Genomic DNA, 14,698 nt, shown 5'->3' on the forward strand with positions numbered 1-14,698 from the left:
CTGGCTAATTTTTATATTTTTAGTAGAGACAGGGTCTCATCATGTTGGCCAGGCTGGTTGCAAACTCCTGATCTCAAGTATCTGCCCGCCTCAGCTTCCCAAAGTGCTGGGATTACAGGCATGAGACACTGTGCCTGGCCTTAGATTGTGACATTTTAAGTAAGGAGAAAAACAAATATTCAATATAAATAAACTTGTCATTAGCCCCAAAAAGGAACACTCGTTTTGGTTTGCACTCAGAATTAATTCTTAAATTAATTGTTACATATCACTATAAAATATTTTACTTTCAACAGTTAGTAGGGTAGGAATGGGGAACCTATTTCATTCTAACTCTCAAAAGGGCAATAAAGGACTATTGTGAATACAGTTTCTAAAATCCTTCAGGTTATGATCAGAAGGTCCATAGCTTAAAAGACACCTTTATTTATTATGAACTTAAGTACAGAATCCATGTTCATTAAAAGAAAATAAAAGATCAACACACAATTTTATTCGATCCACAGGGCTTTTTTGTGAGCCATCTGATAAACAATTATTTCAATAAATACTAAGAGATTTCAATGTATGGATACAAACAAGTATGTAAACAAGTGAACTTTAATATTTATAGGAATATAAATAAATAAATTATATATATGAATACTGCAAAGCATATTTAGAGATAGAAAAGTTGTTTAAATAATTCTTAAATTCTTAAATAATTATTTTTAAATGTCAGACTACATCTTCAAAAATCTCCTTAGTCAAAATATTTTCATTAATCAGCAATGTGAATAAAATATATGGAAATGGCTTTAAGATATCCATTCGTAGTACTTTCTAGAAATTAATTCTATTCTTGTGTCATTGATAAGAAGGAAATATTGACAAACCTCATATGTTGCTGGGCCTGGAGTAATCTCTCTGGACTCTTCAAAGCGCTTTGATGCTTTCACAAATAAGGGTATGGGGCAAGATTTCCTTAAAACAGGATTGTATGCTGCAGGACCTGAGAGATAACAAATGTAAAAATTATGATAAAGTATGTTTTAAAATTATTGATTTTGGTCATATGAATATTAGGGTTGTGCTTTGAATGTATAAAATTAGCAAGAAACAATCTTGAACCCATTTTTTTTGAATGCTTAAAATTATTTGGTTTATGTCTTTGAAATATGATAAGCATAAGATAGTGGCATCTGTTTACCTAATAATTAAATATATTACAGCAATAATTTCCAGAAAAGAGAAAACAGCAGTACTCTCTCAATACACTTTTACATCATGAATGAAGATGCTTAACTCTTATATCCTAAATAGTCATTCACATGTTCAGTGAGGAGTTAGGGCTTGAACTGTATTTGGAAATACAGCAGAAAGGTGCTTTAATAGCATTCTGGGCACTAAACATTACAGAAATCAAGACACGAAGAAGGAATGTACATGGAGCAACCAAATGTAGTAAACAGAAGGTTTGCATGGAACAGGGCCTAATCATAAATAAGGATTTCGGTACTTAAGCCAATGGGTTCCAACTTGTATTCTTTAATGCCCCCAGGTTCTTACAGAAGTGACCAGAGGATAATTTGTAGGTAAAGCCCAAGTAGAAAATATTTGAATTATTTTCATTCACAACATCTCTAAAAACTTTTGAGAACCACTTTCATAGACAATGGGTAGCTCTTAAAAGTTTTAGATTAAATAGTCATGAAAAGTAGTAGTTTAGAAAGTAAATTCTGGCAGATTCTTGATTCTTATGAAGAGTGTACAACCAAGATCCCTCGCATGTGCAGTTCAGGATAGGGTTCGAGCTCCTATGAGAATCTAATGTCAGGCTGATCTGACAGGAGATAGAGCTCAGGCAGTAATACTCACTTGCCCTCTGCTCACCTCCTGCTGGGCAGCCTGATTCCTAACAGGCCATTGACAGGTATAGGTCCTTGGCCCAGGGATACAGGACCGGTGGTCTAGTGAATGGAACCTAGCTAGTACAACTTTACAGAGAGAAGACAGGGAGAGGTATTTTTTTTTCCTCATTCATATTTTAAACAATACTATTGAGTGTCTATCACATGCCAAACCTTGTGTTTCAAGAGAATGTTAGAGGTATACTATATCAAATGTTTCAAAAGGAGAGAAGACTTAGGAAGGACACTGTAGAATATGCGGAATATAATTTTAGAAGAATGGTAGTGAAAGAAATTAAATTAGGGGGCATCAGACAGGCAAGGTATGGGGAGAGAAAATAAAACCTTTGGTCATAGAATATTGACAATAAATATAAACAGTGAAATAGAAGACTGGATATAATGATATTAATAAAATACAAAATTAATTTTTCTATATTTCCCTAATAAGCATGCAATTCAATCTAACTACTTTGGCAAATACATTCTTGTTGATGCTTTAAAATCTAAAATATTTTAAAATTTAGGTTCGTATGAAACATTTTAAATGTTTTTAGCTTCATTAATATAGGACATTTCAAAATTTAAGATAAAGGAGGACATCTAGGCTCTAGCCCAATCATTCTAATATCAGCTCAATGAAGATATGAGTATCTAAAACTCCTTGTGGGAAGCTAATGTGTTTTGATATGTCAAGTGAAAAGTTGGTATTTAAAATAAAGGAGGACATCCAGGCTCTAGCCTAGTCATTTTAAATTAGTTCAATTAAGATATAGCTATCTGAAGTTCTTTGTGGGAAGCTAATGTGTTTTGATATGCCAAGTGATAAGGAAAGTGTTTTTGCCAATGTCATCTTACTATAAAACAATAGCGTACACAACTTTGGAATAATATAATTTATATTTACAGTGTAGAGGAATAATGCACATATACATATATAACATCTTTACTGACAGATATTCATACACAAACTATGCAAGGGAAAATATATCATCAACCACAGTACTCAGAATAAAAAAAAAAAAAACACAAACTATCATCCGAAGCTGGGTACATCATTATTCCACAGTCAGTTAATTGAAAACGGTAGTTTTAACCATAAAGATTTATAAAGGTTAATGCAACAGGTAAGGTTATTATCCAAACACTATTGTAACTGTATCTTTCATTTTCAATTGTGAAGAAATATAGTCTATTCTCTGCCCTTACCATCAGGCTACAGCAACTGATAATTATTTACATTCATAGCTATAACTCATAAAAGAAAATAAATTATTCAAATGCAATTGTAGATTTCTTTTTATTGGAATTCCTTTGAGGAACATTACGTGAAACAAAACTCTTCAATATGCATCTTGCTGCATTTTCGCACTTAGCCTGCTTTAAGCTACAGAATATTTTTTAAATTAAAAAAAGGCTTATCATACTCAGTCTTAAAATATATTTTCAATCACATACGCTATTGCTTATATGATACAGGTCAAAGACTTTCATTGCTTCATCAGCTCTGATTCACAGCTAGATTATGCAGAAACTATCTTCTTTTTAGATACCAAAATGTCACATTTTAATCACAGGTCATAAGGAAGAAAACTTCTCATTCCAAATCAAACACCTATGAAAAGTCTGCCTGAATCATGGCTAGTATATAATGGGAAATTCAAGAGTAGGTGATTCTTATAATTGCATATTTTCCAGCCCTGTGCCAACTCAGTCTCTATGAAATGTCAACCAATGCTACAGGGCAAAAATGGAACGTAACAGGAACAGTGAGTAATTTAAAATAAAAACCTATGTTTCTGTCCCTTCAATATGAACATCTTGGTACATTAGAGTGGCCTCAGAAAAAAACATCTTCTATAAATAAAGCTACAAAATCTCAGATTTCATAAGTTGTTTGCTTTACAATGAGCTAAAATTATAAACAATGTAATAATTCTTGCTATGAATACTTTTTTTTCATGTGAAGGTGACACAAATCTACTAAAAATTAAATATCCCATATATGAGCATACTAAAACTCTGGAAGAAAACCTAGGCAATACCATTCAGAACATAGGCATGGGCAAAGACTTCATGACTAAAACAGCAAAAGCAATGGCAACAAAATCCAAAACTGATAAATGGGATCTAATTAAACTAAAGAGCTTCTGCACAGCAAAAGTAACTATCATCAGAGTGAACAAGCAACCTACAGAATGGGAGAAAACTTTTGCAATCTACCCATCTGACAAAGGGCTAATACCCAGAATCTACAAAGAATTCAAACAAATTTACAAGAAAAAAACAACCCCATCAAAAGGTGGGCAAAGGATATGAACAGACACTTCTCAAAAGAAGACATTTATGCGGCCAACAAATGTATGGAAAAAAGCTCATCATCATGGATCATTACCGAAAATCAAATTAAAACCACAATGAGATACCATCTCCATCTCATGCCAGTTAGAATGGTGATCATTAAAAAAATCAGGAAACAACAGATGCTGGAGAGGTTGTGGAGAAATAAGAACACTTTTACATTGTTGGTGGGAGTGTAAATTAGTTCAACCATTGTGGAAGACAGTGTGGCAATTCCTCAAGGATCTAGAATCAGAAATACCATTTGACCCAGTAATCCTATTACTGGGTATATAATCAAAGGACTATTAATCATTATGCTATGAAGACACATGCACACATATGTTTACTGCAGCACTGTTCACAATAGCAAAGACTTGGAACTAACCCAAATGCCCATCAATGATAGACTGGATAAAGAAAATGTGGCACATATACACTATGGAATACTATGCAGGTATAAAAAAGGATGAATTCAAGTCCTTTGCAGGGGCATGGATGAAGCTGGAAACCATTATTCTCAGCAAACTAACACAGGAACAGAAAACCAAACACCACACATTTTCACTCAGAAGTGGGAGATGAACAATGAGAACCCATGGACACAGGGAGGGGAACATCACACACTGGGGCCTGTGGGGGTGGTGGAAGGCTAGGGGAGGGATAACATTAGGAGAAATACCTAACATAGGTGACGGGTTGATGGGTACAGCAAACCACCATGGCACGTGTATATCTATGAAACAAACCTGCACGTTCTGCACATGTATCCCAGACCTTAAAGTATAATTTTAAAACGGGGGTTAAAAATCATTTAGGAAATTGTCCATTGAAATTTCATGATTTTAAAATGTCATTTAGAAAGTTTATACATTTATGGAACACATTTTCTCATACTGATCATACTGATTTTATTCTTCAGCTTTACAAATGAAGTAATAGCAAAGAGAAAAGAGTAGTACACAAAGAAGTATCATCATCAATGCCAGAGACACATTTAAGTTTAATGCTCTTCCACTACCTCTAAGACTAGATTTGATTAAATGGCACTTCAGATTATGACCACAGAACTGCACAGTCTATTAAATTGAACTATAGGTAACAAGAGAAAAAAGAGTCTCAATACTACACAAATTTTAAACAAAATATCCATGTTTATTTTCACCATCCCCTTAAATTATCTGTTCAAAAACAAAATTACATATTTTACATATTTTATTGTAATTATGTAATGAAAATATTACATATTTTAAGAATAAGATTTTACATATTCAAGTATATCTTAAAGTTATTATAGAGTATCTGGAAGTTATCGTGTACAAAGTCCCTAAGAAATTGACTATTTTCATGCACTCCAAACTAAGTAGACTGAGAAATTCATCTACCTAAACCATGCACCTGTTAAAACATGTGTTCCTAGAACCGATTAAGCTATAGGGCTGTCACTGTTATGACATATAAATACAAAATCATATGGATTTGGCTGGACTGAAATATCTCTTCAGACAGCAATGTCTGTTTATCTGTGTACCTCTAATACATACTTATCAAAATGTGCATCCATAAGCTCTGTCAAGTGAAGTCTTTCAACTGCTGCTATAAAAAAGGTACTTCCACTCTGTGATAACGTAAGTACATTGCAGGTAAATTTGAATAACTTTCACCAGTCATAAATGTGAATGCAGTACAGTTTCTGTGTGAATTATAGCAACCAGCTGGAAGGAAGGATAATCACCCTTCACCTAAAACCATTTGGAGTAGGCAGTACCTAAATATGTAACACATGAATTATTTTGAAGAATGAACAGAATTACCAAATAATAAAATATGAAGTTGTCTTCAAGGTAAACAGAATACTTCACAATTGTCCTGAAATATTAGTAGCAAATTCTCACAATTAAAGTTTGGTTTTATACTTCACAGTTCTTATGTAAAGATTGACAGCCATATTGCCAAGAAAATTATCAAGGCAAAAAAATAGAATAAGTCTCAACATATATTTGAAGTTCCCTTAGTTCACCATTATCAGGGCTAAATTAGCACCACTCTATCAAGGCTAAGTTAGCAAGGCATTCCCACTGTCAAGACTGATACTTATCTCTGGGAATATTACATGTACAAATCAGGATAATGCTAAAACATGTCACATCACAGATGAAGTTGCATAAAGTCCTTTCAATAAAATATCAACTTCATTTTAAAAATAATTAAAACACTTAATTTAATTAAACTAAATTCTTCACAAACATTAAAGAAAATCACTAATTTATACCATTTAAATTGTGACTATTTGCCATTTTCTCAACTTGTTAAAAATTGTAAGGCTTCTAAATATGTTTGGATTTGAATCTGCTGCTAACATCTTTACCTGTATAGGTCTGCTAGGAAAAAGCTAGACTCACAGAGTTTAGAGTTTCCAGAAAGAGGAGCCTACATTATTTATTTAGTGAGGAGTCAATTAAGCAAAGATTAATATTTCATTTACAATTTAAATGAGCAACTTCTCTATCCTAAAGCAAATATATTTTATAGATGAAATGAATGATACAATACTTTTCATGCTTTGATGTCATCAAAACTTTTTTACATTCATTGGAGATTAAACAAGAACTGTTAGATTAATCATTGACTATTTCAGTAACTTTTGTCCTCCTTTTTAGTAAACCAAAATCTATAAATAGATTGAAATCTAAATAATGTTTTTCTTCACTCTTACAGTTTTCTTTGGTCACTATGATCCTGTAATCATGTAATGCAAATATTCTCTAACCTTGTTCCTATATCCTACTAGAATAAGAGACAGCAGACTACTATGAGAATTCAGCAGGATTCTTCCCTTTCAAAGCTTCTCATCAACTAAGGTTGAATATTCCTAATCCAAAAATCTGAAATCCAAAGTACTCCAAAATCTGAAACTTTTCAAGCATCAACATGATGCTCAAAAAAATACTCATTGATGCATTTCAGATTTTGGATTTTCAGATTAGGGATGCTGAACTGTTGAGTATAAATAATGTAAATATTCTAAGATCCAAAAACTTTGAAATCTGAAACACTTCTGGTCCCAATCATTTTGGATAAGACATACTCATACTACTGGTTAATTTTAACCAAGACTAATAACAGTGGAATTTTTTACATTAATAATGTCTACTTCCAAATAATTAAGGGATTCCTCATCTGGCTTTAGTATCTACAGCTCACAGGGTTTATTTGCTCCCCTTCTATAGCTTTAGACATGTTACTCCACTGGCCTCTTGCTGAGCTTGTTGTAGGGCATGACATATCAGACTAAAAAACAAAAACAATCGCATGCAGCATCATATATTTTATGTTGTTCATGGACCACAGACATCAGAATCATCCCAATTAGTGTAAAAATGAAGATTCCTTGGATTCATCCCAAAATAATAAATCATATTCTCTGAAATTGGGAAAAAGAAAACAATTTCAACAAAACCCATTGCTTTTGACCTCTAAACTACAATTTAGTGTGTTGCTGTTCTTGAAAAATATTTATACTTTAAATCAGTTTTCTCTCAAATAATCTTGGTAACCAGTGATCCAGACAAAGAATAAACCTTCTGAAATTCTGGATGAGACTATAATTTTCTCTGAAATATATCTGAATCTTATGTGCCTGTCTACGGTAGTAGAGCCTCAATAAATGCTTATTGAGCTGAACTGAACGGAATCAAGAAAGGAAGAATCAATTTATGAGCTACCTGGAATCTACTTCTGTGACTTTAAGCATTTTAACCATTTTCTTGTCATTTTACTTTCTTTTTAGTAATTGTCCATGAAAAGAAATAGATGGATTGAAGTCATATTTCTATTTATAATATGCAAAGAGCATTTAGATGATGTATCACATAAATATTTGTAATTTGTCATTATTTGTAAATATGTTAGAGCAATTGTCACCTGGGAGGAAAGAGATTAATATGAGACTGGCAGTATTAAGATAGGAAAAAGACTTTGTTTTCAGCGTACATCCTTCACTACAGTATGAATTCTGTTTTGTGGATGTCATACTATTTTAATCTTGGACTAAATTTGCAAACTTATTTCATGATCATTGAAGAGGTAATGCTTGCAAGTATAAGTATATTTTCATCTCTATGTTATTTTAGCCTATTATTTCTAGAATAAATGTTAAACCTAAATTGAAATTCAAGCTGTCTATAGTCATGTGACCTTGATTAATTCTCTAAATCATGCTCAGCTTTAGTCTTCTCCTTTGTAATAGAAATTAAAAAAAAAAAAAAAACAGTTCAGAGAAGTTAAACAACTTTCATAAGTTATAAAATGAGTAAGGACCAAAGTACCTGCTTTTCATCCTTGAATATCTGAGAGGGTAGAAGGGGGAAAATTGCTATTTAAACTACACAGGGAACAGAGTTAAATAGCAGAGCTGTGGCTTCACTTTATGGTTTTAACAGCTCTTTTTACTACTTCATGCTGCCTTCTTAATCTCCATTAGATGTGTCAGAACCTCCAAAACTATCAAATTTGCAAAACAAATATCATATTACTCAAATGACAATGTTATGCTTTTACCTCAGCATGACAATTCCCTTAAAGGTGAATTGGGTCTAGGAGATGGATTAAATAAGCATAGTTGATAAATTGAGGGAATCTTTTTCTTGAATTAATTACTAATTCACTAGCATACCAAAAATAAAGGTAATTTTTGTTTTACCCATGTATTTTAAAAGTACTAAGTATAAACACATTTAAGGAAAGCACAAATATCACAATTCTAAAAATCAAGTTGTCTTCAAATCTCCATATTACCACACTGCCAGCTGTCAAGGCTGCCACACACTGCTACTTTCAAAGCCTGTTATAAACAACAATAAAACAAATTCTAGAGTTAAATGCTATTTTTCTAGAATCCAATAGCACTACATCCCATCTTTGGGTGAAGGCTGCCTCTCTGTGGTAGAATGCAATGTGATGTGTTCCCTGAGAGACAATCTTCTCCCTCATATTTTTAACTAGAAATCATCTGTATAATATTAAAAAACATACAGATTTAAATACAGTGCCTTAACCATTTCTTTCAGGATTATACGTTTGCTTTCATGTTTAGAAAGATCTTTAAACCACAAGGAATAGCCTCATTCATTTAGGCAAGCATGTATAGCAAGAGATGAAAACAGTGTTTTTTGCTAGTAACAGAAATCAAGTAAAAACGAAGTGCTCAAATAGAACAGTCATGCTTGCTGTCTCTTTTGAAAGCTGAAGTCATTATTCACTTTACACTGAGTGACCTCTGCTGGTCAGAAAGACACATATTAATGGACATCATATTTACAAGAAAGCAGCTGTTATCTTAATTTCCCCAAGTAATTACTCAGATATAATGTGTGTCATAAGAGGAAGTTGACTCTTCACTTACACTGCAACAACACAGGAACATATCCTATTTCAAATACTGAAAGTCAAGAAGCAAATATCAAATGGCTACCTCTTACAAACATTGAGTTGATTGTTATTTCTTCACTAATGTCCACTGCTAGTTGAAATAAAAGTAGACTCAAAAGGTCTTCTTATTATAAGAATTATTTTGGAAGGAAGTACGCTCTATAAAAAAAAAATTAAGATTTTGGTATTTTTAACTACATGATGACCGAAAGCTTAGCATTTGTACACTACTAACTGAAATAAACAAAACATATTTCTACGATAAACATATGACTTGTTATAGCTCAGAAGTAAAGAATTTATTTAGCTAAGCAATATAGTTACAAAAATGACATTTACCTTCTCTAAAACAGAACATGATACACATCAGAAACTGTAAAACCTAATTAGGAGAAGGTATCCAGAGGGTCAGAGTAAACATTTAAACAATCAGTATCAAAATGTTCTTTTTAAACCATATACCACTGCAAAAACTGTGCAGATTGTTTTTCTTCATAATTTTAATAGAGGTCACAACCTTTGACATGAAATACATCAATAAAAACACCAAAGAATGTTGCATGCAAAAATTTTTTATCAAGAAAATTATTATATATCCTGATTGCTAATTATTACAATGTCCCCCTCCCCTCCTTTTTTTTTTTTTTTTTTTTTCTTTTTAACAATGTCCAGGAGGGGGGAAAAAAAAAAAGCATATTTGGTCTTTGCTTCAGCAAATACTGAAATCTATTTATATGCAAATAAGCTATCCATGATTAGTATGAGAAAAGACTTGTGTATAAAGGAGACATAAATTATCACTAGAAGCCATTAATGAAATCTATTTCAAAACATAACATTTTACAAGAGCCCTCACTCATGTAATATTTGTTTAAGCCTCAAGGGGAAGTGGTGAGTTCTACACTTAGATGAAATCTGATACTACGTTATTTCCCATGCTAATTTGTTTTAGAAAATGAATGTATCCTTTCCTTAAAAATGACTTGATAATTCTAACTCCAGTGAGTCTTTTTAGAGAACTTCATCATTAAAAGCAGAGCCTTATGTGTTTGTCACATAATTGCCACACTTTTTGAGGGGTTTTATTTTGTGTTTGTTAGAATAATTGTCATTCTTTAGGGTTTAAAATATTAACATTCATTTTTATATTCTACATATATTCATTTTTGTATTCTGCATATAAAAATGAACAAATAGATGAGTCTTAAGAAGGAACATGAGTCTTTCTGGAATAAGTTGAATTTCTATTGAAAATAATAAAATAAGCAATAATTCATAGACCTATAAAATACTTTTGTATACTTTTTTCATTTTCTTTTGGGGTATCTTGTTCTTTTCATCACAAATTTCTTGTTTAGTCCATATTTGAGTCTCTGCCAATTTTTTTTCTTTTTTCTTTTTTTTTTTTGAGACGGAGTCTTGCTCTGTCACCCAGGCTAGAGTAGAGTGGCGCGATCTCGGCTCACTGAGAAGTTCCACCTCCCGGGTTCACGCCATTCTCCTGCCTCAGCCTCCCGAGTAACTGGGAGGTGCCCGCCACTACACCCGGCTTATATATATATATAGTATTTTTAGTGGAGATGAGGTTTCATCATGTTAGCCAGGATAGTCTCGATCTCCTGACCTCGTGATCCAACAACCTAGGCCTCCCAAAGTGCTGGGATTACAGGCGTGAGCCTCCGTGCCCAGCCAAGTCTCTGCCAATTTTAAATATTGCAGATATTTCTTCTTTCTGTCATCTACTGAGCTTTTCCTAGGATGCCCAATGTTGAAGAGAAATTATTCGTTTTAAAATAGCTAAGCTCAGATTTTTTTTTTTTTTAATAGAGTTGTTACTTTTGGAGTTTTTAGTAAGAAGTATTTCCCCACTTCAAGATTGTAACAGTATTCTCTTAGACACTGAGGACTCCAAAAGGCGGGAGGGAGGGAGGTGTTAAGGGTTGAAAATACCTATTGGATACTGTGTTCACTATTGGGATGATGGATTCAATGGAAGTCCAAACCCGGCCATTATGCAATATATTCATGCAGCAAACATGCATTTGTACCCAGTGAATCTGATTTCTTTTTAATTAAAAAATCAGTATTCACTGATATTTTCTTCAAATAACTTTGTAGTTTTACCTTTCCATTTAGGTCTTTAATCCATATAGATTCCATTTTTGCACATGGTATTTTGTAAGGATCTAATCTTATTTTCTCTGGTAAGTGTATTGGTCCGTTTTCACACTGCTATAAAGAACTGCCTGAGACTGGGTAATTTATAAGCAGAAAAGGTTTAATTGACTCACATTTCCACGTGGCTAGGGAGGCCTCAGGAAATGTACAAGCATGGTGGAAGGTGAAAGGGAAGCAGGCACTTCTTCACAAGGCAGTAGGAGAGAGAGCATGAAGGGGGAAGTGCCACTTTTAAACCATCAGATCTTGTGATAACACTATCATGAGAACGGCATGAGGGAAACTGCTCCCATGATCCAATCACCTCCAACCAGGTCCCTCCCTCAACACGTGGTGATTACAATTTAAGATGAGATTTGGGTGGGGACACAGAGTCAAACCATATTAATAAGTTTGTCAGTTTTCCCAGTATGTCAACTAAATAATTTTTGCTTACCTATTGAGTTGCCGTGACACCTTTACAATAAATTGTCTTCACATATACATTAATCTGTCTCTGAATTTTCTGTCTCCTTATCCATTTGTCTTGCTTTTGTGCCAAAACCACAAAGATTTTATTAATACAGATTTGCAGTGTGTCTTAATAAATGCTGTTGGGATTTCTCCCCCTCTCTATTCCTTTTTTTAAGCTCTTCATATACCTTTATTTTTACACACATTTATATGTGATCATTAATTTCTTCAAAAAGTCCAACTGGAATCTTAAGTGGGGTTACATTTATACATTAAGAAAAGTAAAACTGATATCTTGATTATATAAAGTCATCACATTCAAGTGCCTAGAATAGCTTTTCATTTATTCAAACCATTATCTATTATTAGTTTAAAAATTCTCTACTATTAGTTAAAAATGTGTATTAGTTTAAAAATGAAATTTTTTTCTTATTTAATCTTAGGAACATTATTTTTATTGTGAGTTGCATGTTATTTCATTACTCTTTTGAAAATGATCACTGTTGGTATTGTAAGTCATTCTCTATCCAGCAAGTGTGGCAAATTTTCTTATCAGTCCTAGTGGTCTCTGGATATTTTTTAAATTTGCTATATGATGCTATAATTTGCAATTTAAAGTAGATTTATATCTTTTCTTCCAACACTTCCTTCTTTTTGTGTTATTAGGTATTCTATCCTTAGGTATTGATGTGAACCACCTACTTCGTTAAGAAGGTATGGTAATAGTAGGTATCCTTGTCTTCCTTTCTTCAAGAATAATGTCTTAGGGTTTTAGCCTTTATCAAGTTAAGAAAGTTACTTATAGTCATAGCTTTCTGATATTTTTAAATCACAATAGGTTTATAATTTAAAAATTGCTTATGCAGGTCTTTATTCAAGTACTTCTTAAAAGAGTACAGTAAAGAAATATGAGAATACCCTAGAAAACACTGCTCCCAGAACTCTTCTTGACTCAAATCCTATTGATTTATCTTTTCTTTTAGGTGACTAGGCAGTTTAGAAAGCAATTTTGTTTGCCTATCTCCCCCTACTATGCTTAATACTTGCTATTAAGAGAAAGGAGCATGTGCAAATGAGGATGAGGTATGATAGTGGGAAGGCAGTCGGGTGTTCTATTTATTCATCCTGACGTCCACTAATAAATTCATCCTAAAGTCCAATAATACATACGCCCCTTCCTCTGCTAACCTACACAGAGTTGCAAGTCAGAACTGTTGTTGAAAGGGAGACCAAGAAGTGAACAGTACCACTTTCTTTTTAGTGCACCCAAAGAGCACTCAAACTAGATAAATATTTAGTCTTTGTTTCCTTCAGAATGAACACACCAAAATTTACTTGGTAAATGATAAGAAATAGCCACATGAAAGACAAAGACCAAAATAAATAGAAAAACTGACCCTGAAGAAAAAAATAGTTTAGGAAAATACAGAAAATATATAACTTTCAAAATTTAATAGTATGATAAAATATATTCACAATAATATTGCATCTATAAAACAAAGAGCATTCTGAGAACAATGTACTCCAGGAGCATATAACTGTTGGTACCAAAAATTTAATAAGATAAGAAAAATAGCTTACAAAAACCCTTACAGAATTTAGAGCAAAAAGGCAGAGAGAGAAAAAAAAATATGAAAGATAAAAAGATATTTAAAAAATAAATTCTACTGGAGCCAAAATCCATGTTTCCAGAAAGACAAAATTAAAATGCTGAAAATAAATTACAAAATACAGATATTGCTTAGAAAGGATAGAATTCTTCAAATGTAAAAGGACACCAAAAAACATAAATGACCTAAGTCCAGGCATTGAAAGATATTCAGCCATAGATATACTACTGTGAAATTGTAGAACACCAAGAATTTTTTTTAAATTCTAAATGTTTCCAAAAAAAGGAAGGTAAGTCCCCCACAAAGGAAAAAAAAAAAAAAAACAAAATGCCTTCTGATTGTATTGGCATCAGCAAAACTAGATTCTAGAAGACAATGAAGCAAAATAAAAAAAAGTAAGAGCAAAATGAAAATATCTTAAAATATAAAGTCCTGCTATCACCTCTATAAAATGAAAGCACAGATTTACTACAAATCAGGCCCAGAGAAAAATCAAATCAAACAAAACCAGATAAAGAAAATGTGGTACAAATATACCATGGCATACTACACAGCCATAAAAAGAATGAAATCATGTCCTTTGAAGCAACATGGATGCAGCCAGAGGCCATTGTCCTAACCTAAGTAATGCAGAAACAGAAAACCACCTTCCTCATGTTCTCACTTTTATGTGGGATCTAAACATTGGGTACACGTGGACATAAAGATGGGTCAATAAACACTGGAGAATACAAGATGGGGCAGTGAGGGAGGAGGGGCAAGAGTTAAAAAACTGCCTATGCTTACTATGCACTCTAC

At 32.9% G+C, this 14,698-nt stretch overlaps 1 protein-coding gene across 1 annotated transcript in view; it reads right to left on the reverse strand.

Moving 5' to 3' along the window:
* STPG2 (sperm tail PG-rich repeat containing 2) overlaps positions 1–14,698 on the reverse strand; it is a 542,222-nt gene that overhangs the window by 144,515 nt on the left and 383,009 nt on the right. The window contains exon 10 of the mRNA XM_030919072.1: positions 876–991. Within this exon, the coding sequence (XP_030774932.1) occupies positions 876–991 (116 nt within the window). The remainder of the gene's footprint in view (positions 1–875; positions 992–14,698) is intronic.

This window comes from Rhinopithecus roxellana, chromosome 2, assembly GCF_007565055.1.
Source record: "Rhinopithecus roxellana isolate Shanxi Qingling chromosome 2, ASM756505v1, whole genome shotgun sequence".
In the NCBI taxonomy this organism is placed as follows: Eukaryota; Metazoa; Chordata; class Mammalia; order Primates; family Cercopithecidae; genus Rhinopithecus; species Rhinopithecus roxellana.